This window comes from Aythya marila (assembly GCF_965140915.1).
Source record: "Aythya marila genome assembly, chromosome: 15".
Classification (NCBI taxonomy): domain Eukaryota; kingdom Metazoa; phylum Chordata; class Aves; order Anseriformes; family Anatidae; genus Aythya; species Aythya marila.
In genome coordinates, this window is record NC_139056.1 from 15387745 (window position 1) to 15413151 (window position 25407).

At 51.1% G+C, this 25407-nt stretch overlaps 1 protein-coding gene across 2 annotated transcripts in view; it reads right to left on the reverse strand.

Moving 5' to 3' along the window:
* CACNA1H (calcium voltage-gated channel subunit alpha1 H) overlaps window positions 1-24931 on the reverse strand; it is a 220781-nt gene extending 195850 nt beyond the window's left edge. For both annotated transcript variants that reach the window (XM_082772862.1, XM_082772861.1), the window contains exons 1-2: window positions 24566-24931; window positions 23944-24242 (exon numbers count right to left, since the gene is read on the reverse strand). In XM_082772862.1, coding sequence (XP_082628988.1) covers window positions 23944-24227 — 284 coding nt within the window. In that variant the 5' untranslated portion in view covers window positions 24228-24242; window positions 24566-24931. The remainder of the gene's footprint in view (window positions 1-23943; window positions 24243-24565) is intronic.
* Window positions 24932-25407: the final 476 nt, after the last annotated feature.

Genomic DNA, 25407 nt, shown 5'->3' on the forward strand with positions numbered 1-25407 from the left:
TATCAAACAAATCAAGCCATCTCTATGGTTTTTATCCTCTGCAGTGACAATAAAAAGTCTTAGGCAATATTAACCAAATACCTTTCACATGCAAATATTACATCCCAGCCTACTGCTGTCAGACTTTCAAGAGAGGCTTTATTTCCTATAGCTCCAGCCTAATCTCTCATTTAAATGTCAAACAGTAACACTGACGTTTTGGGTGAGAACCTCCCACTCCAGAGAAACTGTCAGATAGTACGGATTAGCACATTTGGGATTTCTATTTATAGTACATAAATTTTAAAAAGTGTTTTGTTTACGTAAATAGCAAAATGTGCTCACCAAACTAGCCTGCTGATATGAGACAGAAATCTGATAAAATCAACAAATATTCAGGTCCACAGCTGTTTCTCTCTGCTTGATAGTGCTAGGACAACACTTCCAAAATTTTCCACCTGCAGCATCACCTCTAGATACAGGGACCCCCTGGGGGAATCTCCAGGTTGTATTGTTGGATGAACATCTAACACATCTGTCAGAAGATTGCTAAGTTTTAAATAAAGTCCTCTAAAACCTTAAAGTCCTTGAAATGGCAACAAGTGTCAGTAAATGCACTGAACAGTAAGATATTCGTAATGCAGAAGTACCCACGAGCCCAAGAGAGAGCAGGATCCCATCACACCAGGCACTGCACAAACAGACTAGAAAGACAGCCCTTCTCCCAGAGAGGCTAGGAAGTCTAAAATTGTTATTTCCATTTTATTAAAGCAAGCCCCAGATATTATAAAACCTGGCATCTTAACTGTTTTCCCATGTAGCAATTAAATGACAATGGCAAGAAGCTCCGTCAGTGCTTCTCTTTAATACAACTGCTCGGGATGCTGTTAAGGTTCATCATAACACAGGGACTGAAAAGAGAGACAGCAGTCAGCAAATTAACAAGCTGCCAACAGGAAAGCCTTCATCTGGATACATTCTTAAAACGGACTTTCTTTTAATTCTGTCGGAATAGGACAGAGTCTTTTTCCCATCATGTGACGGGTCAAAAATACACATACTTGTTAGAATGCAATTTGGATAGAAGGGGCAAAGGTCAGGGAAAATGCTTTCATTATTCACCATAATAAGACTGTGAGACTTGTAGAAGAAGGATATTAATAGCACTCAAGAGGGAGTTGCTTGGCTCGCTGCTGCGGGCAGCCCGGCTGGGCGGCACGGAGGCAGGACCGCAGCAGGAGGCACAGGCTGCGGGCACCCAGGACCACGAGGGGCAGGGATGCTCGTGAGCTGGTTTCTGCCTAACAGCATTGTATATGGCTAATCCACCGCTGGTGGGAGGTAGCTGCCTCATCTTGACTGAAGCCAGTTCTTCAGTTCCTTTGATTTCAGCCAATGTGGCAGAATCAAGCACGCAAAGCTTAATAAAGCTCACGTGCATACATCTTTTTGGGGTGAAATTCTTCTGAAATCTGAGAAAAAATATCCACTGTGTATCCATACATACTTAGTCAGCCACTGAAGATGCAGGTTTGAGGGGACACACGTACATCCTCCTAGCCACCTGAAGCTTAAAAGATGTCCCATCAGGAGCATCTCACCTACAGAACTCACTCAGCATCTCCCTGCTGCTTGAACTTACGAACGGACTCGGGCTGCTGACGTGAAAGGGACTGTGTTTGATAACCACCATGCTGGAGAAGCTGAAGGTTGAAAGGCTAAAGACTCTTGAAACATCATTGTCATAAAGCATTGCCATAGGAAAAAAGAAAAAAACATAACTTTGTGGCTTTCTGACGAAATCCACGCTTAATGACAGTAACATCCTCCCAGGGGACTAGAGCTCAATGATGCTCCTGGCTTCAAGACGGTCAAGATGACAAATGATTGGGATGATGCATTACTGCTCTGCAGATGCCCAAACCACAAAAACACAAAGCACCCCACTGCTACTGGCCCTGGAGACAAGGGAGATGACCACCCCTCTCTCCTTCCACCTCCAGCAACAGGCAGCAATGACCTCTCACGACTCAAGGACAGAAACACACTTTAAAAGATGGCAAAAAAGGCGAAATACTCCTGGCAATCAAGTCACCACACCTCTCTCATCTCCGACATGCCCGTGCTCGAGGCACATCATAAATGCCACCTACAACAATGCGCCCTTCAGAAAAAAAAAATGAGGTGTAGAATTACAAGATGTGTTTAGAAACGTCTACAGCTTTAGCCTAAATTATTACCCTAACAGTGCTGCTTAATTGACTTAACAAGCAGAATTAAAAACAACTTACCCTGGGTAGGATTAGACTAAGGATTTTAAATGCTACTTGTTTTGTCCTATTAAATGCTGCTGTTGGGTTAATGTAGGCCTTTAAAATTGCAATACTGCAATGCTACCATGGCCTTGAAGAGCAAAGCTTTCCACAAAGCCGTTTAATGTACATGATCCTCAGCAGCTCAGAGGGCAGGATGTCACTTTGAAGACGGGCCGCATGGACAGGTTGGACTATTTCAGCGCCTTTTCAGCTCCAAGTTATTCGAGTTATCAAAGTAACGCAGCCTGGGAAGGTCATTAAGGGGGTGAAGGAGGGTTGAGTGACCCGGGACACATTGCAGAAGCGCCTGTTCTGACAGAGCCCTTTCCCCCCGCCATCCTGCAAGCACATGTGCCTCGATGAAGGCACACAGAACCATCTCCAAAGCAATGTCACTGTGTCAAGGTCGGCTGGTAGCAACAGCTCTGTCCCCAGGTTGGTTTTCACACTGTGTGGGGCAGCCATTGGGTAGCCACGGCTGATGCTGAAGAGCTGCAGGTGCTGACACCACGACAGGCAGCACTGGGGGCTTGGCCCGATGAGGGACTTTGCCATTAACTGCTTCCAGGATTAGACCCAAGTGTGCTGCAATTACTTGTCTTCGCTGTCAAACTCACTGACTCCAGGCTGTGGAAGACCCAACCTCTTTAGATGCTCCTTCAAGGGTAGGGGCTGAGACGGGTCAGCAAACTGATCAGACACCTTGCTCCATTTCTTGCCCCATTTTTGCCCAAGCTGTGCTTTTCCGTATAAAACAAAGACTTCATTTCCAGTGCCATCATTCCAGTACCTATCACCATGGCCCAATTTCACATAAGCAGGCTTCTAGAGAAAAGAAGAAACGTAGGTATTTTAAGTCGCATAAAAGAGTGATTTCTTTCCTCAAGGACACTATTTTATCCACTGCATAACAAGATGCAGAAATCCCATCAGACTAAAGCAAGAGTTAAAAGCACTGTGAAAACTGCTCCAGGTTCCCAAAAAAATCACTCTGAATCTCGACAGCATAGCTTCAGGAGATGGTTTCATCTTTCAGCTTACAGAAGGCCTACAGGCCTCTTTCAGTTTATAAATGGCCTAAAAACGTAGGGAAAACCATGTCCCTCTGAGCTCACACACATCTGACTTCGTTAGCCATCTGTACAAGGGAAATTTTTCAGACCCCCAAAACAGCAGCAGGTGAGCAGAGAGGGGGGAAGCCGGTGCCTTCTCCATGAGCTGCTCCAGGGAAGGATAGTCCACCAAAATGTATTACCTTGCAGATTACTTTAAATGTGAAGAATCCAAATGTTCCCACTTCCCTCTAACTTTAAGCAGAGCCACAAATGTTTGCCAAGACCTGAGCTCAGCACTTGGCTGCGTGAGGAAGCAAACCCAAACTGGAGAGCAGTCAGAAGCGGGTTATGGGGACCTTGAAATCCTCTTTCTTCAGTAACAGAAATAACGGCATCCGGAGCCTAAAACTCCCCAGTCTGACACCCTGAGGTATCCAGATGAAGACTCTCTGTACCCAATTTTCAGCAGCCCTGGATTTCTGTAAGACAACTGCTGTGGTCATCCCGGTGTTCAATTACCCCCAGACAACTAGCTCTGGCTGGCCAAAACAGGCACCTGACCATGGTTAACATTAAAACTTGTGGTGTTAATGGTCATCATTCACACAGAGCTTTAGAAAGCCATCAAGTCTGCAACACTGGCACAAACCCAGCCTCCTGCAAGGTCACCACCGTGTCCTCCCTGCAGCAGCACCGCACCTCTGATGCCGAGTTAGGTGTAAACCCCATGTTAAAAACTGTGGCTTTGTGAAAAATACTGGTTCTCCTTCCTGCTACTGCTTTACTACCAGAGTCACCACAGATTACCAGGGGCTGAATTTGGCCCAGGGAAGGGAGCAGCCACACACGAGCCCTGCTCGCTGCAAGCTGCAAAAAGCAACAGTCAGGAGCAGACGCGTTCTCCTTCCCAGGATCTTCATGGGTAATTTGCATGCCAGTACAAAAATCATCAGCTTTTGTATCAAAAGTTGCGCGTTTTCCTCAAGCTATGACTCTGAACCCAAAAAAGCTTGATATGCTTTTCCCCCATACACATTCACTTGCCCCAGAGAGCGCTTCCCGCAGCCTTGCCCTGCTTTCATCCTTCACACCACGACTGCATCCGCACTCCCCTTCAACGCAACAACTCGGCTTTCACAAAGCAAACAAACATTCAGATTGACGTGCTGAAAAAAACAAAACACAAACTGAGAAATTGCAGATGCAGCAGCTGCCCTCAAAGCACCGGAGCAGCAGACCGCACCAGAGCAGCCTGAGCACAGGTCCCGCGGGCTGGCCGACGGCCACCTCGTAACCATCCAAGGAAAATCAATGGTGCATCGTGCTGCTGCTGCAGACACCTCCACCAAAGAGGGAAATGCGAGCTTCCACATTTGGGCCCAGACAGGACTCTCCTTGTGACCCCCAAACCACCGCCAGCTCCTCTAGCTTTGACTCCTGGTCCCACTGCCTTGGCTCAGCCCCATGTCCTGGTGGCTCTGAGGGGCCACGCAGAGACCTGTGAACACCCAGCCCTATATCAAGGTCCCCAGGTGTGGGGTTGTTCCCTCTGCCCCACTCCACAAACCAAACCCATCTGGGGCAAGGACGCAGGGAGCAAGAACGAATGTCTGCTGAGGCTGTGGGTTTGAAAACTCAAGGTGCTTTTGGGGACAGCTCAGGGGAGAGGGACAGATGAGCTCCTATGGGGACAAGAGAGTAAGGGGATAGTCCTGAGAGCATCCTGAAGGCGCTGCGATCTGCAGCAGCTCTCTTCTGCCCACGATACAAGGCTTCTCTTAGCCTGGGTGTTTATTCCTGGTTTAGAAACTTAAAAAGAAAGAAAGAAAGAAAATTCTCCTCATTCTCTTGATGATGCAAAAGCAGCCTGGACCATATCCGAGCTCCATTCTAGCAAGGCAACACATAGACAATGCCTTAGGTCCCTTAGCCCCATGGAAAGCGTGCACACTTTCACACTTTTTCCCCCACACTCTCTAAGCTTCCCCAGAGCGTTCAGGTCTGCTGGAGGATTTACCAGCCCCAAGGATGGAGAAGGTGACAAGGCTTGGCCATGCCTGCTGCTCCCTGCCCACAGTGCTGCAGCCTGGCTACATCCCCACGGCACTGCCCAGCGTTAAATACAGCTACAAAGTTGGTGTTAAAAATAATAGCCCGGAGAGGAAGAGTGAGAGTTATAGGGAAGGAGAAAAACTTCTGCTTTCAGCCGAGATTTAAAGCGAGCTGCTGAGTCAATGAGGCAGAGAGGGAGTGGAGGGAAGCGCTGCGGTGCAACAGCCACTCTGTCTTCAGCCATGAAAGGGAAAGATGAACAAATTGGCTCAAAATTGCCCTCCTTAGTTTTATAGCCTGCTGCACATACCTCATCCGTCTCGCCGCTCTGCTCGCCCTGCCTGCACTGTGCCTGCTGCCAGAACCTCCCTGCCCCACACAGGCGGCCACATCCCCTCCTCAACACCCAGGGAATCTGAAACACCGAGGGGCAACACCAAACTCTGCATGACACCCACACAAACGGCCTCCACTCCGCTCCTCCAACCTTAATCCTCCTGCTTCGCAGAGATATCCATCCTTTTTCTATTAATTTGCTCTCCCAGTGCTCTTATTATTTAAGCTCTGCATTACTTAACTCTCCAACGTGTTTTGAGACGCAGTTTGCAGAAAAGGCACTATGTAAAATAAAATTGTATCTTCTGCTCTAATTTGTTTCAGGGGCTAATTACCAGTTTTATTGGGTTTTTGAACGTGAACGTGTGCTGCATATTATGTACAGCACAGCTGCATATCCGAAAGTGATCCTCCGAGTATTACAAGTTCTGCACTTTGTTTTTAAAACAGTAAGGGAAAGGGAAATAATAGGTGGTCATTAGGCATTAAATAGGTTCCATTTTTCAACGTGGTTTTCTGGTTTTAGTGTCAATACATGAGTTTTCCTCACGGTCCTTCAGCAGAGCAGCTCCCCCAGCAGAGGACTGCTCCTGAGCACATCCCACCAGTGTTAATCCCGGGGTTAAACGGGGATGCAGGAGTTTCAGCAGCACTTTCTGAGGAGCGGCCCCAGGCTGCTGCAGCCTCCCAGGAGGTGAATAAACACCAGCAGGGAATGAGAGGAAACCCCAGCCTGCTGCAGCAGCTTGCTCGCTTCGAAGCCACGTGCAGGTTCCTGCCATAAGCACACTGAAACAAGCTAAGCTTAAAAGAGGACACTATACTATAACTGTTACAACACTTGGGTTAACCTGGAATTAGTCTCAGCACAGCCCTAGGCATCCAAAGTTTCTGAAAGGGTAACTTCTGAAATGATAAATACATAGCAACATGCTGTTTTCCTTGTTAAAAATCTGTTTTGTTGACAAAAAGCAAGAGATGCTCTAAAAGATGTCCACAAAAAGCCTCATTTAAGGAGAAAGTGGAGATAAAGGCCATGTTTTGAGGCAGGCAGAACAATGAAATAGGTCCTGAGGGGAGAAGACGCACACCCGGACACTGCCAGGACCCCCTCTGCCAGCAGACATCCCCCTCCTCGCGCCATCGGGATCAACTCATGGGGCTGGAGACAACAAAAGCCCCGGCGGAGCTCAGGCACCACAGAAAAGCCTTCGTGGAGCCGGCTGAAGGCATCTTGGCACACAGAGTGCCAGGGGAGAAGCGCATCCCGCTGGCAGCTGGCCCTCCAGCTCTCCCTTTCTCCCTCCTGTTAACACACCGGCCCTTCACTGTCCAGAAAGCAGAGGGCAGAGATTTATTTTTACAACACGGGCAGCATTAGCCTTTCACGGGGGAATAAAAAGAATCAGCAAAACAAGTCTGCATATAAAAACGCGATTTATAGCCCCCGAGAAGTTTGGTGCCAGAGACCTGCTACTCTGCAAGAGCCCAGGGTGTGCATGGGATGGCATTGGCCCCAGGGACAGCGAGGGACAGCTCCCCATCTCAGGCACTAGGAAAAGTGACCAGAAGCAAAGGACAAAACCCCAGCCAAGGTCCCATGGTGGCATCAAGCCCTGCTTTCCATTGCTGCGGGTACCTCAGAGTACTTTGGGATGGTCTTTGGGGAGGCAGCTCCTTCTGGGATGATGCCTCCTCCCCAGGCTGCCCTGCAGCTCGTCACCCCCTGTGCGAAGCCCGTCCCTGTGACAGCTCACCCAGACAAACACCATATTCCCGGCAGAATTTATTGCCCAACCCACAACACTCGGCTCTGCCGCTAATTCCGGTTAAACTCCCGTGACAGACGAAGCACGAGCTCCCGCCTGCCCTCCCTGGCTCTCGTCCTTGCCAACCCAAGCTCTGCTGAGGAGCGGGAAGGAAGGAAGGAAGGAAGAATTTGGGATGCAGGGAATCACGGCCAGTCCTGCTGCAGTGGGAGAGGGGACACACTTTCCTCATCAGCCCTGCTCCCACAGATGCTTGCAGAAGGCTGGAGGGCTCCTCCTGAGCAAACTGGGGCTGGCTGGCTCCTGTAACCACGGGCACCGCGATGCAATTACATGGTGTCTAACAACGAGCGCTTTTGTCCCTTGTGGAGCTCCTCAAATTACCAATTTCATGGTTGGTTTTTCTCCCTGCCCGTTTCTGTCTGTAACTCGCTCACGTTGCTCGCTCCCGGTGAGAGCGTGCAGGGCAGTGGGGACGGGCTCAACAAGCTGCCTGGGGCCTTGTGACAGGAGATGGGTCGCTGGTTCTGTGCCTGTCCTGGTACCCGCTCTGTTCCCTTCCAGGCACCCTGGAGATGTACCAATGCCACCCGCACGTGGGGCTGGGGTTTGCAGATGTGGTGCTGGAACCAGGAAATCACCGACTGCAGGTGCCAGGGCCCAAGGACATCAGGTGTCCCTTGTTGCACCACATCCTCACCACACAGCCAGCCCAACACCCAGCTGCAGCTCCTTCCCAAATGCTCCCTGCAGTCCTTCCAGCCCAGATGTCCCTCCAAGTCACTGGGCTTACAGAGAACTCCTTTTCATGCAGGATGCATTAAACTTGAGGGAAAAAGATGAGCCAAATAAGAAGTTTCTAACCTGCCATGCAGCATTTTAATTAGCATTTTACTCTCTAGACCTGCTATCCAGGTATTTTACACCCCTGTAACAAGGGATTGATGCATTTGCATGGTTATTTTTCCACTCATAAGAAGGCCCTTCCGTTCCCATTCCGGTGCCTGCATATAAAATGCCTTGGCGCACGCCAATGAAGCTCTACCCATCCCATCCCCTCACCAGAGCTGTGAGGTTTTACCCTAGCACTGTACATTTCTTTCCCTGCTTGCCACTTCACATTAATTTCTTCAAACACCACACAAGACCCATACGGAGCACAAAGCTGGAATACCAAGGCCTTACCAGGACCCCAGGACACCTAGCCCATGCCCCTCACCTTGTGAGCTCTTTGAACAAGATGTAAAAAAAAATTGGAGTCTCCTTAATCTTAACATCAGACATTCATTTCTGACCAAGAAGCATCTATATGGCCAGTGGGGAATGGGTCTGATCAATCCTGTGCTGATTTCTCACGTCAGGTTAGTTTTTATTTAACACTACGGCTCTCTGAACTCATACATCTCCGGCAGCTTCAGCTTAAGGAAGCGTAGCCTGATGTTTATAGTAACAAATCTAATAATCAAATACAGTCTGGTAAATGACAAACTGTTTATTTTCCCTCACATGAGGAATTCTTATAAAACTGCTGAAACATTCCATTTAAAAGTCATTTACATGGCGATGCGCTGGGTACTGTCATAAATCAGGGAAAGCAGCCTCATGAATAATTTCAGAGACTTAAAATAATCCCAACCAGGAATCTTCTCTTCATGCTTTAACTAAGGAACACACTAGTATAGATGTACTTTTCCTAAGACAAAAGGAGATATGGATTGATGGGAATTTTGAGACAAGTTGAGCAGCATGTGACAGGGGCTGGATGCATCAGGACCCCTGGTGTGGTGGGATCACAGCAGACTTTGGGCTGCTTGGAAATCTGCAGAAGTCGCCATCCTTCCTTCCATCAGGGCACCCAAATGTGGAGCCCAGCCAAGCCTTCAGGGGTCAGACACATGCAGGGGAATGTAAGTGATGCTCCAAACTACAACCATGTCTGCGGGGACGGCTCCATCACAGACAGGCAACCAGGCCAGCCCAGAAGTTCATCTATCTCCCATCTTGTGGGCAGAAACAAACAAGCAGAGGAAGAAAGAGAATAAAAACCAAAGGAAAGTAAAACATCATGATAAACGAAACATCAAATTCCTGCCACAAGTTGTTAAGCACCACCAGAGCAAGCAATGGCACCAGAGACACGCAGCCTGCCTGTGAGCAGCAGTCCTGACTGTGCTCCTTCCCCATCCACTTTGCAACAGCTCGGGGAGACTTCATTTCTGCTCCAAATCACGCTCACGATGATCAGTAGCTGCTCATGTTAAAGCAGGTGTTTCCCATAAAAACAGGCAAGATACAATCACAAGCAGGTCCCCAGGGAAAGCCAGCTGAAATCCCACACGTTGTCCAGTCTGGCAGCAAGGCCATCAGTGGCCATCCGCTCGTGTCAGACCTCAAATCCCATTGTGCTCCTGACACTCTGGCTGTGGTTGTGACCTCCCCTGCGATCTGGAGCACCCTTTCTGCAGCAGAGGTTTGACATCTAGTGGACGGACAGGTCCTGAGAAGCCGTCGTGCTGCAGCCAGGGAACATCTGTGCGGAGCCACCCTTCCTGCTGGAGGGGACCCAAGGAAAACCACATGATGGCTGAGGTATTTCTCCAGACAAAAGACACTGAGCACCACCAGAGCTACAAAGATCCAGCCACGTTGCTAGGAGAGGTTACCCAGACCCAGCCAGGAGATACAAGAGCAAAGTTGGAGATGCCCAGACACTGAGCAAGCACAAGAGCTGTAGGACGCTGTTTTGGACAGCTATGTGATGCCCGAAACACAGTGCTGGAAAAAATGTGGAATCCAAGGGACTGCATGGTCCCACCAAGGGCTGTCAGATGTAGGGTTTTGGGTCCAGAAGTGGCAGCTCAGTGGGGTCACCCATTATCATCCCTTCCAAAGGCTGGTAGGAGGCACTGGGAGCCAATGGGTCCGTCCTGGGAGCTGCAGCATGGCCTGGGCCACCAGCCCATCAACTTGTGTAAATCCAACTGTTTACACCCACCAGGAAGACAAACCAGACTCTTTCCACAGCCAGACAACTTCATTACTTAATTTAGACAATGCTGCTCAGACACAGAGCATTATCCTCCTGAAGTCGCCAGAGTCCTCTGCAAACAATGCCTTGAAATAAACGGATCAATCATACTTGGAACAAATAGGCATGAGATATAAACCCAAGCATTAAGGGCCATCCCAGGCACCCAGACAAACAAAGGACCTTTTTTGGGCTTGAGGAAGTGTGATTCAATTCAGAAGATTTGCATAGCCAACTAGAGATTCAGCATGCCCAATTCCCGTTAAAATCCATGGACTGGAGAGGACAACAACTTCCCCAGGAAGTTTTTGCTCAATCTTTTTGCTCAAACTTTCTAATTTACCAACTAAAAAAGCTTGAGATGGAAGCCTGGACAGGCTCTGAATCAGAAACTGAAGCTTTTGGAAGGCTCTCAAGCTCTCCAGCAAGGGCAGGGTGTCACAGTGTACCAAAGGAAACAATACTGCGGGATGAGAGTCAGGGAGCTCGTTCTTCTTGGCAGCCCAATTAAATGCAACACGGCCGTGCACCTCTTTAAGGATGCTGGTCCGGGTGTTACGGCGCAGAGGGCATCTCGTGGACAGCCAGTTCCCTCCCCACAGCAGGTGAAATGCACCGTGAGCCATCTAAGTCGCTTAAAACCTGGACAGCATCCAACATGAGATTGGATGGGGACATGTCCCTGGGGCCAGACGCATTCCTTGACTCACGGAGGTCTTTGTGGGAGGACATCTCCCTGTTTTATGGTCTGATGACCAGGTGCCCAGCCTGACCCCAGGGCATGCCATGCAAACAAGGAGCAATCGCCCCGGAACCAGACTTTCTTGAGACCTGCAGCATGGAAAAAAAAATGCAAGCCTCGTTTCTCGGGGCTTATTCACTACTAGCTGCTCCCAACCATAGCGCTATGTCAGCCCGCCGCTCCGTTTTGCTGATACCTTATCCTGTTTTGCACGATGTGCTTTTCTGCATCGTGACATTGCTTTGGCTGCCAAGGACGTGCATGGGCGAAAGGAGGACTCGGCGATAAGGGAGCTTCAGAGGCTCTTGCAAGGCGCTTGGAGAAGGAGAAGCGAGCACCACAGGCCAGACTGGGAAGGCGCATGACTGGATTTGTAGAATTACAGACTCAGTCATGTCTACAGACATCACAAGACAATGCAATGTGGAGCTGTATTGTCTGGGGAATGCTTTAGAGGAACCCCAGCATCCAACTGTAGAGTCCCATATGTTTTGATAAGAGACTGTTAAAGGCACACTTCTATAAACACAAGTCACATTTTGTATAGATACGGGCTGTAAATGTTACGCTAAAATACCTCAATTGCCTTGAAGCCGATTCATACTCTGCAACTGCCAAGAAAAAAAAAAAGCGAGCCCGGGATATTTCAGCTTGCTATCTGAAGTTATTTATAATAAACTCTGACTGAACTGAACATAACGGGCCAAAAGAGAACAGGAAGCAGCGATGAAGGGTGGTAAAGCTCACGCTGCAATCCATCACCCCTGCCGCAAAGCCAGCGTTCAGACGAGGCAACGGCTCTGGCTTACATCAGGAAACGCAGGGTTAAGGGCAGCCTGAACACGGTCCTTACGTGACCCCCAGATGGGACATCCAGGGACCCTGTGCAGCACCATCACCCCAAGGGGACAGCCTGGGTCCTGTTTGCCTTGGTTCTGCCCCAAGCATGGTCGTGGAGTGGCTCGAGGGTCCCCTTTGTGTCCCCCTCTTTCCTCGCACCAGGACAGGGTTCAGCCCACACCCAGCTGGCAAACCAAAGCTCCTTTCCACCCAACCTCATCTGCACCTCCAGCTCCTCACCGCCACAACCCGCTATTAGCAGCGGCATTAAACTGCAGGGCTGACTCAGAGGTAGCCGAGGATATTTTATCCGAGCAAATTTCTCTCCAACCTGTGAAAGATCACAGGCTGCCAAGGAATGATGCCTCAGATGTAGCTCCCCTTTCTTGTGACGAGCTGGTGGCTTAAATCCATCCTTCAGCTAATACTGCTGCTGACACTGACCCATCCTGGAGAGCAGCGATGTGCTTTCAAACGCAGCATTTAGAGCTAAACTGACAGCTTATCAGGACAAAGCGATACGGAGCAGGCAGGGGATTGATTTTGCCTACCTGATCCTGCCTGTCTCGCTTAAGGGCAAACTCTACAGCCCTTGCCGAAGCGAGCAGCCCCGCTGGGGTGCAGTGGGACTACAGGAACGCAGGAACACGGCAGGAAAGCATCCTTCCGTGGTGGGAGCTCCCAGCCCATGCGCTGGAACTGGTCTCAGATAAGCAATAGTAAAAAGCAGAGAAGGTCGCAGAAAGACAGGACTGCTGATGCCCATGCAACATCCAAAGCTTTCCATGATTTGGCTGAGGTTATTCCTCCTCCATAGTCCACCTGCCTGCCCTCCTGAAGCCTACACCGGAGGGATCAGAAGTTCTGGAGCATTTGGAGAGCACCAACCACATGCAGCGCACAGCTCCATAAATCAGTACTTATCTCTCTTAACTGCTTCCTAGGTGAAGTTAGTGCTCAGAAGGAAGCAAGCTGCTTTGGAGATGCTTCACAGGAGGAATGGCAGCTCCTAGGGAGACAACATCCATCTCTACCCTGCTGCACAGCTCCTCACAAGTCACCTCATAACTTCTTGGCTTTGGTTCCCTTCCTGCTTTCTGCAGGAAGACAGAAATTCTTCCCTCCCTGAAGCTCCCCAAGCCCCAAATTGCCTCTTACCGTGCCCTCTGCAGCACTCGCAGTGGTGCTGGGCTCAGCCTAAGCACTGCCCTGATTCAAACGTGAATAAGGAGAACAGCAAATGGGCTCCATAATTGATTGCCTGTGCACACGAGAAGCAGCTCTGCGAGCTCCATCCCTTGACAAACACACACAGGAAAGCCTAGTAGGTTCTTGTCAAAAACTCAACGGAGCTACAAGAAAACAGCCATGACTCAGCAGGGCCTGGGAAGTTTCAATGAGACATGTTTAAAAAAATTTTTTGAATGTAAGAACAGAATAAATACAGCCTTAAGAAGACCCTCCATTTTGCTGTGGCTGAGCACTGATTTTTTCCAGTCACAGCACACCCTGCTCCAGCAGGGTGAAGATTTCAGTTCATCCTAACAGGTGCATGGAGCTGGAGGCTGGGGACGGAGGTATCAGAGCAGGGCTGGTACACACGAGACTCCCCAACCCTCGTCTCAATGAATGAGTTGCCCACAGCTTCAGCAGGCCAAGACCCCCTCCTAAAATGTGAAATGATCAATTCAAGAGTATGCTAAGTAGTGGAAGCAAGCTATTGTTATCAGAAAAGTCTCCTCCAAGCCCATATGAAATACTGCATCTTTTCTGCCCAGAGCAGGTAGGCACCAGATCACACCAACACCAAAAATAGGAATTTCCAAAAGCAAGTATTTTACCTATCCTTGTCAGAGAAGCAGGGGAAAGCAACGTGCAGAAACCAAACCAGCTTCTGCCTTGCAGAGCCACATCAGGACTTAACGGGGCACAGAACAAGTGCAGGGCACGAGGTGTAAGACACAGCCCTGGGCGCTCACAAGCCCTGCACGAGGCTCTCTGCATACAAGAATCACGAGTGGGTTTTCCCTGCTGCCCCATAAACCCCACGGGGTCCAGGTTTGCACCAGGGTGTCTGGTAGAGCCCCCGCGGACGTGAGCATGACAGAAGTGTTTATGGCCCAGGCACACGCTTGGAATTGCAGAAATGATGTTTGGGATCACTGGAAAAGGGAAAACTCTGCCTCCATTCCATTGCCAGAGCTGACAGCAGCGAGGTGGAGGAAACCCCAGCGTATTCACAGGCATGGCGTTTACCAGTGCCCTTGGGAGCAGATCCAGGCCTCTTTCCTTGAGAGCCTCTTTCACGGCCCAGCAACCATCCCAGTGTTTGCCCCCCATCCCTCTGCCCCTGCCCAAAAGTCCAAGCCTGTTCGAGAAAAAAAATCATCCTAGAAAAGAAATTCAGGAGAAATGGATGGGGTATTTTTTATTTTCTTCCAAGAGTTGCTCTGTGCGGTTCAATCCCCCAGGCTATGAAATTCAATAAGCCCTAATGTTCCAATCGCTATAAGCCGTCTAGTCCTCACCATGCCAAAGTGGCTCAGATTTAACAACAAAATTACAGTGTACATTATACCATTACAGGCTCTGCACAAACACACTTACAAAAGGGCTTGGTAATAAGAGGCTGGGGATACACTGTGTGTTTAGGGCTAAATCCTGCTCCTGGACCCGTCAGCCTTGCTGGCACTGAAGTTACCTCACCTAGAGCAAGGGGTGAAAGAAGAACAGACTTGGGTTCTTTTCCAAACCATCATCGCTGCTTCTCCACAGGTGGGAACCCAAAGTCAGTGACAAAGCTGTCGTGGATTCATTATTTCACCCCAGGGCTCCAGGCAGCACCCCCAGATCCATCTGACCACATCCTCATGGAGATACAGATACGTATTATGTTGTACACACAGACACACACACTGTATTTGTGTGTTCCTCTGCTTTTCCATCATTTGTTCCTGCAAACTGTGCCCAAAGAGTTTCCCTTTGCAGCACCAAGAGCTGTGGTTTGCTGTCTCCCTGCGAGCTCTTCATCCCTTCCCCTATCTGTCACTGCCAACGAGGGAGGTGTCAGCTTATCCTTCCTCTCCTTAACCACGTCAAGAAGAAACCTGGGCTGCAGCTCCTCTGAGACAGGCGCAGATCTCCGTGCAAATACCTGCGTACCCGCCGCAAACCTCAGAGGGTTTGAGCCCTGCACAGCTCAACAACAGAAAAATCAAAACAACTGCAGGGGCACAGGGGAGAGCAATTGGGATGGAAGAGCTGGGAGCACTGAGCTTCCTGAGGGCCCCAAGGGACAGCCCTTCCTGAGACACCCCTGCTTGTCCCGAGCACCAGGCATCCCAGCCTTCTGGAACACGACAGACGTCCCAGGCACCAAGTACCACGATTTGTGGCTTACTTTCTGCAGGAAGGTTTAATGGGATCTTAGAAATCGAGGCAAATCCTCTTTCCTACTCTGCAGGACAAAGGGGAGGAAACAGGCGCGGAGCAGCACCGCGGCTCGACCTCTCCATCTAAAGGAACCGCGGTCACAGAGCCGTACACACACGCAGGGCTGGCTGATTTCTCCGGATGGCTTCCAGAGGCTCTGCTTCTGAGCAAACTCGCGAGATACTAGTAGCATTGTGAGAGCACACAATTTCTATCTGTCAGTTGAAACAGGCAAAATTAGATCTCGAAGCTGCGCATTTAATCCATTGCCAAAACTAGTCTGCCTGGTACAGCGCTCAGAACAGATTTTTTATTAAGGGAAAGAAAGAGGGAAATTGTCTTTTACAGCTGCATCTTGTCAGGCCCCTCTGGAGTGACCGCTCCAAGGCTCCGCTGCGGCAGGAGGCTGCGAGCAGCCCTGGGAGCCCTGCACAGAGCTCATCAGCCTCTAATTCACTCCCAATTTGTCTCTATGCAGCCTGATGACTCCTAATTGCTAGTTCAGAAATACAGCGCGTACCCTGATGATTTTAAGTTGTTCCCAGTTATCTTAGAATTAACTATTAGGGGGAGATCATGGAATAACTTCCCTCCCATCCCAGGGAGCTAAATATTCACTTAAAAGTATGCCTTATTTAAAATCACAATGCTGCTTCGACGGCGGGATTAATGGATTGGACACGAATGCCAGATGCTACCTTAAGAATTAAGGGCAAAATCCGAGCTCAAGTTCCCTTAAAACATCTGTGCAAATAGAGGTAACATATTTCTTGCACGAGTTTCGATGCCAATAGCAGAGGTTGCTGCGGCACAGTTTGGGGGCCCAAGCGGGTTGAATTTACGGAGGAACGTGGGGCAAGAGCGAAGCCCACCCGCATGCTTCTGGGCATGCAGGCCACAGAGCTGGGGACCCCTCCTGATTTACACCAGCACAAGGAAGGAGCAGATCACGAGCTACGTGCTCGTGAAATCCAGCGGAAAACTAATCGGAGCTCTGTAAGTAGGCAGCTCGCAGTGCTGCTTGTCTGCAGAAGCAATTTAAAAATAAACAACACAGAAACATGATTCAGAGTTCATTCACTGTAAACTAATGCGATCCCAGTCGCTCTAATGGAGTTACTCCAAACATGTCATTTACAGAGAGCATGTCAGATAAATCTCCGATCCTGCTTCCAAGCAAGCTGGGTGGAGGCTGCCAGCCCCAGCCCCAAAACTGTGGTGACAAAAGCCAAGGAGAAGGTAAACAAGGGCTGGCTGTCACAGTCCTGTTGTGGCTCTGCAAAGGTACTGCTCTTTACCTAAACTCAATTATTTGGAAAAAAAAAAAAAAAAAAGAAACACTATTAAAACTACTCTTCTATTTTAAAAAGTGCACTAAAATGCAGTAAAAAAAAATCTTAGAAACAGCTGTATGATTATCAGGAAAAGATCTACATCCAGTCTGGGGCTCCACTGAGTAAAATTCATCTACAACAAAGAAAAAGAGACACCAACTCTGAGCTCTGATCTCCTGCTCCCATTAACCAGCAGAGTGCAACTCCAACAATACTTTACTTCACATTTCTAAGGATCTGGCATCTAGACGTGCTGGAAAAAGGACATATGGTCTCAATACGTAAGGCAAACTTGTAAACAAACTGCAAATTGAAACTGCATTTATTGGTTCCCACCAGATTTGAGAGGTGAGAAATCTGAAGGCAATTGAAAAACTTTACAAAGTGCAGTCTGGGATGCATCTCGTAAATGCCATGAAAAGTAGCAAATTAATGGCTCTGATGTGTTATAAATTACAGCCTGAAAACAAAAAGTGAATTGTAGATATTTCACAGATATTACAAGTAATTTTTACTAAGATGTGATGCAACAAGTTAGCATCTCTCTCAGCAAGAATATCCAATACAGACTGATTAAAAAAATAGCAGAAAAGGAAAAGCACACACAAACACATTCTAAAACTATATTAATGACTACCTTCTGTGAAACTATAGATACTGTAAGTTGCGTGTGGATACAGAGAGTTAATTTTTGAATCAATTGGCTTTTGTAGAAATAGAAGCACTCAGGAAATTCAGGAACAAGGAAGAATTGGGGAGTAAGTGCATTTGCAGATTAAAGCTGCTCTTACACACCTGTTGCTGTTCTGACTTGGGACAATGCTGGGGTAAACTCATACAACCCTGACACAGCGCACACAGCCTGTAAGGAAAACCCAAATCCAAAAGGACAGAGATCAACTGTCCTGGGAGCAGCCCCAGTGGCGCTCAGCAAGGCTGCAGCAGATCTGGGTTGGGGAGGAAAGGTGCAGGGGTAAACACAACTTGCTGAAAGTTATTTTTTAAAGTCTAAAATCTAATTTTCATTATTTATACTCCTGATTTAGTTTGCACACTTTGGCCAGACTTCCCCCCCATCCCCAACAATTTCACGTTTCTCTTCTGGGACACCAACGCCAGATCTCTGTCTGGTTTCCCCACATTCACACCCCTGAGTTCATACAGGTGTCACCACTCACCAATCTTCACTGCAAAGAACCACAGCAAAACCCCACCTGCTCTACAAGCACTCCTCCAATTAGCTCTCTGACCTCTTTTGTTGCAGAAGTTCCTCTGAAAACAGGAGCCAAGCACCCACTAACACCTGCAGCCCACCCCTGGCTCCCCAGCTGCTTCATCACATCCTTCCCAAATCTCAAAGCTTCAGCTCTGCACAGGGAGGGAATTTCCAACCCTTATCCATGAGCTTGGTTAGAAGGTGGGAATAAAAGGCATGTTATGGCAGTACAATGAGCAGTGCTTCAGAAATTAGGGGGTCAGGGCTGAAGGGTTTTGGTGGTGCCAGGGGGAGAGGCCAACTGAGACGCTGTCTGTTGATCCTAAACAGGAAACCCAGGACTAAACTCTTGATTAGATGTATTGAGCCAACACAGAACGCTGAAATGAAAGGAGCTAAAAACACATGTGGACAGCATATTTTTAGACGAGTTACAATTTGCAAGACTCCTCTTACTTGTGTTTCCTAATTGCTTGTCACTCAGTGGGAGCTGCTGCTGGGTGCGCAGCACCTGCGCCTCTCACCACGTTCAGTGGGCGTCGTGGGTGCTCAGCAGCTCCCAGGATGAGGCCAGAAATACAGCTACTCGGTAACGGGTTTTTCCACAGCACGCTAAATATTTTCACTGCAATATTTATATTCAGAGATGACAAATTATGATTTGGTCAAAGCCTCCCAGTGCACTTGTCAGGATACAGCCTGAATAGGGCCAGATTAAAAGCAAAGGCTTCCTGATAAAGCTCCTCAAAACTGAAGCATGCCAGCTACGAAGCAGAATGCAATCAAATGAAGTTGACCAAACTGACGGGAGCCCAGACACTGCCACTTTTATCCACACCTCCACGTGCTTGCAGTACAAAGCCCAAAGCCACAAATTGCAGCACTGCAGCAGAAGCAGGAGCCGGTGCACAAAACTTGTGCAACAAGGGATGGAAACAAGCCAGCCTCGAGTCAGAGCACAACTCACGACAGTGCTGAGCATGCAGCTCAGCCCCGTCCAGACATGGCACAGGCTGGAGCCTTAGATGCAGATCATTTGCACCATTTTGCATTAAATATGTTTTTTTCCACCACCCAAGTGTACTTCCAGACTCCTACACCAAGGAATGGCTGGAAATAACAGGCAGGACGTGAGTGTGAGTGTTAGGGCTGCCCCAAAGTGCTTGTAAAGGCAACCTGCAAGTGCTGCAAGGGGACGTACTTCAGAAAAAAATACATAATAATACAAAAAAAAAAAAAAAAAAAAGTCAGGTTTGATGCATGCAGACACTCTACCCGAATAGGAAAACAGAGCCAAGTCCCACAGAAACCCGCTGGCACCGACGAGCTCTGTAGCCACTTGAGAAAATAAATCACAGGAGGGTGTTTTTTTTTTTTCCCCCGACTAAGGCACACAGAACTGAACCTATTATGAATCACGAAATGTTTTTATGAATCATGAAACAAGCAGCAAAGTTCCTCTGGCCTTATGGATGTCCCGCTGCCCAGCTGCCACTCGGAGCTGTGATGGGAAGCAGGTCTCCGTGCTGCTGCATGCAGCTGGGGTCACAGCACGTGTCCCCTGCCAGCCACACAGCAAAGACCCCCTCAGCCATGTGCTGGCAAGGGCCATGGAGTCAGCATTCGCTCCTCCAGCTGCTTTACCTCCTGCATGCTGATGGTGCTCCTGCCAGCACAGCCCAGCCTTACGCTGCTCGAGCCAGCCCCTGGTACCCGGCCGGATCCATCCCAAGGCACACGGACAGCCAGCGGCCACCTGAATGTCACTTGGCATTGCATGGGACTAAACATCAGCAAGAGCAACAGTCTATGGGAAAGAAAAACCCAAAAAGAGCATCTCCATGCACACGGTGCTTCTGCCGAGCTGCCAGCTGCCTGCTCGTGAACAGCCAGGGAAGGACCCTGTGGGATCTCAACGCCAAAATCCTGCTCTGTGCACCCAACGTGCACAAAAAACCCCACCCACAGGCCTCTATAAATAACCCCACGTAGGAGATCCGGGACTGGAGAAATAAGTAAGTGCACTTCCAATTATATACCTTAAAAAAAAAAAAAAAAAAAAAAAGGCAAATAAAAATGCTGCTCCTAACTGAAGGAAAATACAACATAACTTGACGGTGAAGGATGATTCTACTCCAGCCACTGCCCCTGTCACAAGAACCACATCCAAGCTGTCCATTTGCTCTAAACCAACAAGTGCAAGTGAATTTCTGGTTGAAGCCGGGTTTGGAGATAACCCTGGAGCTTGTAAGGAGATTCCTGTGCCGAAGTCATCGCTTTGGAAAGCCAAATGCAAGAGTGACACAACACAGCAAACAGCTTGACAAAAAATCATCTGTACAGCAACATCGCACGAATCAGACCCAGAGCAAGCCCGAGCGCTTTCTGTTCCTTTGATTAAAGTTTAATGGGCACAACTCTTTGATTACTGCTGCCACGTGTGAAAATCAGCTCCTCGCAGCTCTTTTGCTTTCTGCTGTTTGAGAATTAAGCAGCTTGTCGTTTTTGTTAATACAAAACCATGCAAATGTTTTTTGGGGAGGGCAACGGAGATTTTTACAGGTTCTTCCTCACATTGCCGAACAGCACAGCTATTAAAGCCACAACCTTGCACCTTCCCCATCTGCCAACTCCCCAATTTTCCCCCTTCCCCGCAGACCTCGGGCAGGCACGTGCCTACAGCCAGGCTTTCTCCCAGCCCCGAAAGCTGATCCCCACCCCACCTGTCCCCCCGGGAACCAGGCAGCAGCTTTTTATAGCCATCCCTAAGCCCGGCAGTAACCCCCTCTGCTTAAGCCCCAGAGGCAAACCACACTTTTGGCTGGGAGGCGTAGGACTTCCACCTGCTGCAGGGCACAGGTCTGTGCTATCTCTGCTAACAAGAAATATTCAGAGCGGCTGGGCTGCTTTTGCAATTCCAGCGATCAGGATTGATGACGTTCAGCCCTCCCCGTGCTGTGGCCGCATTTGTTTTTTAGGATGCTCGTGTACCCAGGTCCACAGGGGCCCCACAGTGTGGCTCCCTGCCTCTGCCAGGAGCATCCCGCTGCAAATGGGACTCCAACCACACTGGACGGGACACCCTCTGTACTCCCTGGGGGTACAGAGCCAAAGTCTTTCTGCCTGGTGGCAGGGGGAAGAGTTTTGGAGCAGAGCATCCCATGGGGGATACACAGAGATGTGCTCCCACACCGGGGAACAGTCCACAAGCAGGGGGAAAGGAGGGACGCAGGCATTAGGGGCGCAGAGGGAGAGTTCCCCCAGCTTCCCCCCCACCAGTAAATCCCAAAGGGAGCAAAGGACAGCAAAAAGCACCACTGAAGGAGGGAACTGTACAGAAAGGTTTGGTGCTTCCCAGACGAGCAAGCACCTCAGTGAAGCCCTTCAGACACAGATTTTAAGAGACACCACAGCTACACCCCTCTCTCCAGACAGAGATTGTAATGCAAACAAAGCTCGTTATCATGCTTTATAGATCTCTGCTTTCACATAGGCAGAAAGAATCACCAGAACTGCACGAGTGGCCAGAAGCCACCTTCGTGTCTCCCTCCTCTCTTCCAAGTGACTCTGTCTCTGCGGGACAGGCACTCGGGGAATCTCTGCCCTTACTGCACTGATCCGCCTGCGCTCCTCCTCGAGCTGCCTGCCCAGCTAGCTGCTTTCCAAGCTTCCCAGCCGTCGGCAGCAGCATTCAGCACCGAGATGCCAGCTGCCCGACACACACCAGCACCACCCGGGCACAGCACCGGCTCCCCAGCGAGACCACATCTCGCTTCGGGGTCGCTTGACGCAGCTTCAGAAAACACAAGCAGCAGCAAGACGAGCGCTCTCGCCAAGAAACTTCAGAGCAGCCTCAAGAGATAATTCTCACCGCAGCGTGCGGGACTGCCAGCGACCGGGAGGGGAGAGAAGGGGAAAAATCCCAGCCAGGAGCTCGTCCCTCTCGCTGCGATGCGTCGCGAGCATTGTTCAGCTCCAGCCACAACACGCCAGCTCCAACAGCAATAACGCTCTAAGACGGGGCTTATGCGGTTTTATTAGATTTCTGCCTCCCTCTTAACCAACCGTCACAATTTCCATCTAATATTATGTCATACGGGGAAGTTTTATGAAGGAATCTGGTCTCCCGTGAATTCTTTGGCGAGATGCTGAAACGCAAAGTTCTGCCCGACGATAAAAACAGCCTCACCCTCCAGCGGCACGCGCACACCTGACTCCACTTCTCCAGAAACCTCAGCGGTGAGGCTGCTTTGTTCTCCTCCAGCTGCGGGGTTGCTTTGCGACCAGCTTGTGGGGACACCAAACCCAGGGCACCTCCCGGGGTGACGAATCGCTGCCAAAACCCCAGGCTTCACCCTCCTGCATGCCCCCAAAGTTTGGGAACACAATAACCCACACTGGAAGGAACAGATCAGCCTCAACCCCCACCTCTGACATAAGAGGAGCACAGTGCCCTCCCCCGGGCCCCTCGAGGACCTGGTATTTCACTTTTTTGGTAGGGAACCATCAGCTACATTTAATATTTCTACGGCTGAAGCATCACCGCGGAGAGCCGCTACTTGTTTACTTCTCCCTCCCATTCACACATGGGAGAGCCCAGTTCTCCTCTCGCAAAAGTGGAGAGCAGAAATCTCCCCGTGGAAGCCGATAGTTCACGTAAACCTAGTTTAATCGACGGGAGACTCAAGGCCATAACAATTGGGGGGTTTCTCCCTCCAAGGATTTCTCCTAATAACGGATTAAGGCAGCTTTCTGGGGAGGATTGTGCAATTCCTCCTAATGACAACACTCGGCTTGGTGGTGTTGCTGTGGAAAACAGTGATCTCAAATGCACACAGGTTTCTTTGGTTAACTGAAGGGAGATCAATAATAACCATATTAATAAATAATGCTCTTAACAGCAGCGGCAGGATACAGGCAGCAAGCTGCAGGCAGGTAGCAGGGATAGGTAAAAGCATTAATTATCTGCACAATGTCAATGCTGCCGAGCTGACGTGCGGAGCGCAGCTGAAAGCTCACTTTTTGAAGATCACCAAGACAGACTGACAACTCTGCCTTCGCACGAGCATTTTGGGTAAAATTCAGTTTTCCGCATGTCACAACCGAGAGGAACAGGCTGCTCTTTTTTTTTTTTTTTTTTTTTTCCTTTAACATTAATAAACTAGGTAAAGGACACGGGGGAGGGGGAGATTTCGAGGTCTGGCCGTCCTCCTCCTCCCCCGCCAGCAAGTTGGGAAGGAACAAAAGCCAAGGGGAGTTTTTGGGACGAGGCGAGCGAGGCATGTGCCCTCCAAAGCCAACTCCAAGCCGCTCCATTTCCCTGCGACGAGAAGGCGCACATGCACTCCCGGCTCTTATATAAACAGCAGAAGGGGCAGCGCCTGTCTGAAATTCCCCACCGCGTCTAAAATAAATACGAGGCTGGCTCCAAACTTCGCTCCCTCCGGCCCCACCGAGGGCGATGCGAAGCTGAAGGGTTTCTCCCTGATGTGGGTGCAGGGGGGGGGGTGCGGCTCGGGACACCCCATATCCCCCTGCCCCGGTGCCACCTGGGGGGTGATGCTGGGTCCGTGCCATGCCCCCCCCGAGGCCAGGGGGTAGCAAACGTGGGTGCACACCCCCTGAGCATCCCATAGGGATGACGTGGGGGCAGAACCCCCTGTACCCCCCAGGAGATTGGGACTGGGACAGCACAGAATGGGGATGCTGGGGACACCCTGGGGACTTCAGAGCATCCCAGGGGTGGCGAGCCAGGGGACGCAGACCCCAGGGGAGTGCTCCAGGTACAGAGGGGTGGGGGTCTCCGGGTATGGGAGGGGGTGCTGTCCCCCCGGGGAAAGGATATGGGTTACAGACCAGCCTGAGGCACCAGCTGCGCGGGCGGGTGGTTTGCTTGAGGCAGAAGAAAGCGGTGGGTGCCAGCGCCGGGTACGGCACCTGCTCCTCCTCCTCGGAGGCCAGTTCGGGCGGCGGGTCGCGGCCGGGGGAACCGCCGGGACCGGGGGAACCGCCGGGACCGGAGCCGGCATCCTCCGGCGGCAGCTCGGTGGGGCGGCGGGGCGCCACGGGGATGGGCACCCGCACCTCGCCGCCGGCCGCCCGCGGCTCTCGGCTCTCGCCATCGCTCATGGTAGCGGCCAGGACCTGCGGGGCAAGGGCAGGGGGTCAGGGGGGAGCCGCTGGCCACCCCCTCCCCCAGGCAGCGGGGCGCGGCTCCCACCTGGCCCCGGCGCTCACAGCCGCCACAAAGCAGCCCCCGGTGTGTGGGGGGGGGTCCAGCCGCCACCGGGGCGCGGCCGCTCCCACCCCCCTGAAAAGCCTGATGTGTGTCCCCCCCCTCCTCTTCCCCAATCCATCCATCCTCCCTTCCCTCTCTCCTCCCCGCTCCCAGCTTTTAATTTTCGGGGATGGGTATCGCTAAAGGGGGTGGGGGGTGTTCGCGAGGAGGCGGGGGGGGGGGGTCCTACCTTAGTTCGGCGGAGCGCGGTGCCCCCAGGAGCATAGCCGTGCCTTTGGGTTCACATGGGACCGGGCTGCCGGGGGGTTGTGGGTTTGGGGGGGGCGCAGGGAGGCGGCGGACCCCCCCTCACACACCCCCAGCAAGGCGAAGGCAGCGGGTGGGGGGGGGGGGGGCCGGGACTCGGCGTGCGGCGCCCGCCCGCGGGGATGGAGGCTGGGGAGGAGGAGGAGGAGGAGGAGGAGAAGGAGGAGGAAGAAGAAGAGGAGGAGGAGGCGGAGGAGAGGTGGCGGCGGGGGCGGGGGCCCTTCCCCGAGCCGTGCCCGTGCCGTGCCGTGCCGAGCCGAGCCTCTCCCGACGGTAATCCCAAGGAGCGAGCGGGCAGCCCCGCAGACCGCTTTGCAAAGCTTCGCCCGTGCTTAACAGGAAACTTCGGATTTACCGGGGGAGGAGGGAGACGAGAGGGGAGGAGAGAAGCGGGGGCGGAGGGGGCTGGGAGCCCGCCGGGGGCGGGCAGCCGGGAGGAGCCGGGGCAGCCCCGGAGGGGAGGGAGGGGGGGGGCGCCCGCATCTGCCCGTGCCCCCCCTCCCACCGCTGGCCTCCCCCTGCCTTTGTTCGGGCGATGCAGGGCGCCCACGGCCTCTGGGGAGCCACCCTCACTTGGGGGGGGGGAAGGCGGAACCCCCTTTCCTCCCCCCCCCCCACCCCAGGACTTTACGATGCCGCTGGGGGGGCTCCGGCTTTGTCCCACGCCCCGTGCCGCGAGGCTCCAGCTCCGCCGGGCTCTCCGGGGCCGCGCATCCCAAAGGGGGCAGCTGCGACCCCCCCGGGACCCTAAGGAGGCGGTAGGGC